General features: G+C 54.2%; 1 protein-coding gene across 1 annotated transcript in view; it reads right to left on the minus strand.

Moving 5' to 3' along the window:
• Positions 1 to 6,526, minus strand: part of KIF7 (kinesin family member 7) — an 18,444-nt gene extending 11,918 nt beyond the window's left edge. The window contains exons 1-5 of the mRNA XM_015593379.2: positions 6,470 to 6,526; positions 2,464 to 2,815; positions 1,119 to 1,319; positions 362 to 755; positions 1 to 148 (exon numbers count right to left, since the gene is read on the minus strand). Coding sequence (XP_015448865.1) covers positions 1 to 148; positions 362 to 755; positions 1,119 to 1,319; positions 2,464 to 2,791 — 1,071 coding nt within the window. The 5' untranslated portion in view covers positions 2,792 to 2,815; positions 6,470 to 6,526. The remainder of the gene's footprint in view (positions 149 to 361; positions 756 to 1,118; positions 1,320 to 2,463; positions 2,816 to 6,469) is intronic.
• Between the last annotated feature and the right edge of the window lie 6 nt (positions 6,527 to 6,532).

The following is a 6,532-nucleotide window of genomic DNA, read 5'->3' on the forward strand; positions in this document are numbered from 1 at the left end:
CCAGTTGACGGTGGCGCGGTTGCGGATGTTCTGGGCGCGGCTGGCGTAGTTGAGGGTGTTGAGGGTCTCGTCGAAGTCCGAGGAGGACGGGCTGACGCAGGCGATCATCACCGTCTTGGCATTCCCGCCCAGCGAGTCCTTGAGGATCCTGAGGACACCAGGCAGACGCATCAGAGACATCACTGAGCCAGAGCCAAGGTCCCCACCCCACACAGGGCCTGATCCTCCCTCCGCATCGACTTAGTGCCCAGAAGCCGGAGGACCACCCACCAGCCACTGCCTCCCCAGGCCCCATCCTGGAGGCCACCTAGCAGCCATAACGGACAGAGCGACCCTCGGGGCCCCTTTTCCCTGGGCTCACCGGGTGATCTTGGAGTCCCGGTAGGGGATGTGGCTGCCACGGCGCTGGGGGTCACCCAAGGCACTGATGACGTTGCCCAGAGCCAGGAGGCTGCTGTTGATCTGGATGCTCTCCTTCAGGCGCTCACCTGTGCTGCCCGTCTTGAGCACGCGCTCAGAGCCGGCCAGGTCCACGAAGTGGAACTTGGAGACGAGCAGCTGGCCCGGGGCCTGGCGCGGCAGGCGGCTTGGGGTGCGCCCCCGCTGCTCCAGGGTCACGGTGAAAACCGTGTGTGAGCGGCTGGACAGGCGGTTGAGGTGCGTGGCTCCCGTGTGCCGTGCCGCGTTGCCCATCTCTAGGACGCTCAGCACCTCGTCCAGGCCCTCCACGTCCACCTCCTTCACCCCACACAGCACTGCGGGCACAGGAGGCAGTGAGCCCAGGGCTGGGGCAGCCTGGGGCAGCCTGGGGCAGCCTGGGGCGGACCGGCCCTCAGCAGCTCTTCCCCACTAGGGTGGCCCTTCCCCATGTCCAGGGGGTCCCGCCCATCTGGTTTGAGCTGGAGGAGCTCCAGCTTGCCCCATGCCCGCCTCAATGCCTCTTGCTCTGGGTGCAGGATACGTCAAAGTCAGCGGGGAGGGTGAAACCAAAACCTTCCAGAGCTTGGGTTTCCCACTTGGGAGGTGTCCCTCCCACACAGGTGAGCCACCCTGCAGCAGGTGAAGCTTCAAGCCAAGAGCCCCACTCCCAGCCAGTGGAGGACTCGGGATTTCCTCACCCACATTCCCACGGTCGTCCTCCCGCAGCTGGATGTCTCGGCTGGCGGTGCCGGCCTCGAGCAGGTCTCGGAACTCCTCCTTGTACACTTCCAGGTAGGACACGTGCACCAGGCAGTCAAGCAGATCATTCTCATCGATCAGCTTGAAGGCCTCGGCCATGGCCCGTGGGATGATGCCCTGCTCGTCCTCGTGGAGGGAGGCTGGGGAGACACCGCAGGGCCCCCTGCCACCGTGCCTTCAGCTGCAGGGTGGGGCTCGTGTGGAGGAGGCAGCCGCGCAAGGCCAGGATGGGCATGCTCCAGGGTGGTCAGGCAGAATCACAGAATTTCAGAGTTGGAAGCAAACTTTCCTGGGTCAGCCAACCCCTTTCAATATGTGAGCGTCCCCTCCGCTACATCCCTGCCAGGTGGTCAGATACCCTTGGCTTGACTACGCCCCGGGACAGGGAGCTCACTGCCATGGTCTCTGCTCAGTTATCTAACGGACCTCCTAAATTTATTCCAAGGAAGGAAGAAGTGGAGCAGCACTCTTTCTCCTAACTTCAGAAAATACAAACATCCCAAGTGTCCATCCTAATAGCCAATAGGGGAATCTGGTTAAATAAATTATATTCACAATGGAATGCCAAGCAGCCATTAAAAAATTAGATCGAAGAATGTTTAATGATAGAGAAACGTTCATGATATGTTAAAAAAAAATACAAAATAACGATGACAGCGTAAGCCCAAATTTTAAAAAAGTACAATTTTCAAAGCGAAAATCTGGAATGCCAACAAGATGAGTTATTTCTGAAAGGCAATTATCAAGTAAATTTTATTTTGTGAGTGTTGTTCTGTATTTTCCATGACAAACAAGTACACTTTTATGACCTAAGAGAAAACATTCGTGCTACTTAAAACAGGGCAGTTCCTTCGACTGGCCAAAGCATCTGTCCTGAACCCTGCTCCACGGCCTCACTACGTGCCAGAGCACGTCTCCCCCGGGACAGTCCCCATCCCGACCACTCTAGAACATAGATTCTTGACCCTCGGCAGCCATCCGGACAACCTCCAGAGACAAGCCAACTTCCTGTGCCCTTCCTGCCCGAGGTGCCCAGAACCACGCAGTGTAGCCGCATCTCCCTGGAGTCGAGAAGGTCATGCACTTCCAAGGACCCCTCCCTTCCTGCCTGGCCCGCTGATGTGGCTGGTCCCACCCTGGGCTGCGACCTGTTCAGGAAACTGCAGTCTCCCCTCGTCCCTCCCCTGGTATCCCCACCTTCAAAGCAAATGGCCGCAAGAGAGCAGAGCAGAAATCCAGGAGCCACAGAGGCCCCTCAACATGGGCCCGAGCAAGGTCACTCACCCACACTGGCCTCCCCCATGGTGTACGTCTTCCCGGAGCCTGTCTGGCCATAGGCGAAAACCGTGGCGTTGAAGCCCTGGAAGAAAGCCTCCAGGAGGGGCTGCACGCAGGCCTGGTACACGGCCTCCTGCCCGGCGTCCTCGTCCAGCACCACGGGGAAGCCGAAGCGGCGGTCCCGGCCCAGGGTGACACGACCCTGCCCGGGCTCCACCCTCAGGCAGCTCTGGTGCCCGTGCAGCAGCTCCTTGGGCAGCAGCGGCCGGACTCGCAGGGCCACCCTCACGGGGGCCTCCTCGGCCCCCGGAGGCCTCTGGGCCTCCAGCCCCATGTTGAGGAGGCGCTGCTCCAGGCCCTGTGGAGAGAGGAAGAGACATTGCCATAGGTACCTGTTCTCCAGGGGCTGAACTCACCCTGCAGGTGACCTGGAACCAGACCCTGCAGCCCCTGCCCTTGGAGGAGCGGGGGGCTGATCACAGTTCAGAGCACCCCCGTGCCCCAGCCCAGTGCCCACAACACAGTCCTGCACAGTAACATTTCATGGCTCTCAGCAGTGGCAAAACAAGGCCCTAACTCCTCCACTCGACACCCAAGGGCTTGTGGTCCAGCCGCATCCTCCCCCTGTGACTCCGTCACCTAGGAGACACGCGTGCATGCGTGCGCACACACAGAACCCCTTTCCCAGGACAGACTCGTAAACATGGACAATGGACTAGCGGTTACCAGAGATTAGGGGGAGAAGGGTGAGGTAGATGGGGTAAAGGGGGTCAAGTATGTGATGACAGAAAGAACTCTAACTATGGGCGGTGAACACACAATGGAAATATATATGGCTTAGTGTTTAAAAAAACTGAATAAAAACACACACAAAGAAAATTATGAGACATCAACCTAAAAATTTACATACAAAGTAATTACTGCCATTATATATAATGGTCAATTTCTTTTTTTAAATGAGGGCATAAGGAATACTATGTTACTATTAAAACAATTACTTCAAATATTATCTTGACACGTTAGAAATGATTGTTAGCCACAAAAAATAACTGGAATACAAACTGTATACTATATAATCTCAATGAAATGGAGACGTACACACATGGACGATCATATAATGTCTACGCCATGTTGACAGTGGTTATTGTGGGGATGCAGAATTGTCTAATTGACCAATTTTAATAAAATGTCGTTACCAGCCGAATTATATTAAAAAAAGCGAACCCTTTCCCTAACACCCACTAGGTTTTCCATAGCCTCTGCCTTTGTTACGTCACACCCTCTGCCCAACCTTCTTCAAAAGTCAACAGATCTCCCACCACCAAATCCTGTCAGTTCCATCTCTGAAATACACTCATTCCTCTGCTGTCTCCACAGGACATGCTCCAAGACGCCCAGTGGATGACTGAAAACACGGAGAGCACTGAGCCCTATCATGTATACATGCTGTTTACATGATCTCCCCATACATACATTCCGAGGATAAAGTTTAATTTATAAATTAGGCACAGTACGAGATAACAACACGTATCTCACAACAAAATAGATCGACTATAACATACTGTAATAAAAGGGATGTGAATGTGGTCACTCGTTTTGGGAGGACGCCTTGCTGAGGCCCTCGCACAGGCTCTGCTTTCCGGCAAAGCACGCTGCTGTCGATGAGAACACGCTCTCTGTTCCCGTCTCCCTCCCACACGTCACCCCTTTATCATCTTAGCCAGCGGCTCTCATGCACCGTGGCCCTGACTCTTGCTGTTTGAGGTGCGACAGCAAAACTAGCACAAATTTCTTTTTCCTTCCTCACAATTTCACAGAAGATTCGTTCTTACTATAGATCTTCCAACCTAAGCACATGATTATTATTTTTTCCTTCCTGATAATGCTGAGAACTTTCACCTTTCCACTTAAAGGAAGCACCTCAGGCCTTCTTCCCGTCAGCATGTAAATTGCCGGCATCACTACACTCTTGTGCTTTGGGGTCATTATGAAGTAAAATCAGGGTCACCTGAACACAAGCACTGCGCTACCACAACCGTCTACACAGGGGGCTCCCACGGCATGAAGGCACTTTATTTTCACCACAGGTAAACCTCCTTTATTAAACTACTTTCTTACACTTCACAGGTGTTTTGTTTTGTTTTGTTTTTTTTAACCAAACTGATTCACATCCGGGGTGAGCAAGACGTCGCAAGATTTCATTGTGCTACTCAGAATGGCACACAATTAAAACTTATCAATTGTCTTCTTCTGGAATTTTGCATTTAATATTTTCAGACCATGGCTAACTGTGGGTGACTGAAACTGCAAATAAGGGGGGGCTACTGTATATCTCAAGTTCTTCTGCTTCTCCCCATCCTATGCCAAAGCCCTGGTCCTGGCCACTAGCGTCTTGACAGGATGACCGTTACCAGCCCCTCACTGGTCTGTCTTCCAGGGCCCTGCTACACTGCAAGCAGGGGCATTTCTTAAAAAATGCAAGCGCCACTTTACACTCCCTGCTTAAACTTCCCCTAAAGAGGCTTCTCTCCGTCCTTGAGATTCTAAACCTTAACAGGAAAAAAACTTTAACGGGCCCTGTGTACCTGGACTCCTGCCATGCACCCCATCTTTCCTCATCTTTCTGTTTGCCACACTCACTGCTGCTCAAGCCTCCCCCCACTCCCAGGCTGAGGCTGGCCCCATTTTCTTGAAGGAGCCAAAAAGTACCCCTGTTCTGAGCCGCTCCACACACGCGCACACACACACAGCCCGCGGGCTGCTGCCATCAACCACCAACCAGTCTGTTGCAATTGCCAGATTAGCAGTTGATCTCCCTGCACCTCCCACATTGGGAGCTGGGAGGCAGGGACCCGCCTGTCTCCTTCGTGCTATGTTTCCAGTGCCCAGCACAAGGTCTGACACTTAGTCACTGCCCAATAGCAACAGATAATCTTTATTAAAGGAACGTCCCCTCACGGCAGCCCTCACTGCCCCTTTCTTGGGCCCTGGGCACTGTATTTTTCACCACAGGTCAGTCTCATTTACTGCACGTCACTTCATGGCACTTCACAGGTGTAGTTCGTTTTGCGAACTGACAGCAAGACCCTCTACCAGCCAGATTATGACTGCCATTACTGAAGTGCCCAGAGCCACGCATTGCTCACGTGTTAGTAGTGATGCTGGTGTAAATGAGCTTACTGCCCCACCAGTCGGATGAAGTATATAGCACGTGCGATTACGTAGGGCACGTGACACTTGATAACGTACTGCTTTATGTATTTGCTCCACTTTTAATCCTTAGTGTGTTCTTTCTACTTATAAAAACACAGTTCCTCGTGCAACGGTACACTGTCACACAGGGCAGCCTCACACGTCACGTGTTCATGGGTCTCTTGATTCATTTTCTCCTGTGCTTGATTTAATCTATTTTGTGCAGTGGCAGGATGTGCCACGGAGCCTAGTGTGCAGTAGGCTGTGCCGTCCAAGTGTAAGTGCCCTGTGATGGTCCCCAATGAGGACGCCATCACTAGGGCATTTCACAGCAACAACTTGACTGTATTTAACTTCTCTCAGGAGATAAAACGGTTTTTTCATTAACTGAATCATTCAGTCCCTGCTGGGTGCCCCGCCCTGGGGACACAGAGGTGGCAGCCCCGCTCAGCCAGACACCTCAGCCCCACTACGGTCCCGGATTCTTCGCGCCTCGAAGGCGCCCAGACACCTCCACCCTTGCGGTCGGGCGCGGACCGCGGGGTCGGAAGCCCGAGGCTGGAGCTTCGGAAAAGTTCAAAGGGGTCACAAAACGCAGACCCGACCCTTGCAGGGAGGCGATGCCTCTTCCAGGCCAGGCCCGCGATGTCCGTCTCAGGCCCCCGACTTGGGAAACAGGGGATCCCGCCTGCTCAGGAAGGAGCCTCCAGGAGGCTGGTGAGCAAGGGCTGGGGCTCCTCGTGTGGATCCGGGGCACCCCGCGACCGACCCACCCCCCGACCCGGTCCTCGCCGTCCACCCCTCCCGGGCCCACACTCACCTGCTGAGGCGTCAGAAGCTCCCCAGCCCTGCAGTCAGGAGCCCCCGCCCGGCCCGGCCCCTC

The sequence above is a fragment of the Pteropus alecto genome, unplaced genomic scaffold (genome assembly GCF_000325575.1).
Source record: "Pteropus alecto unplaced genomic scaffold, ASM32557v1 scaffold60, whole genome shotgun sequence".
Lineage (NCBI taxonomy): Eukaryota > Metazoa > Chordata > Mammalia > Chiroptera > Pteropodidae > Pteropus > Pteropus alecto.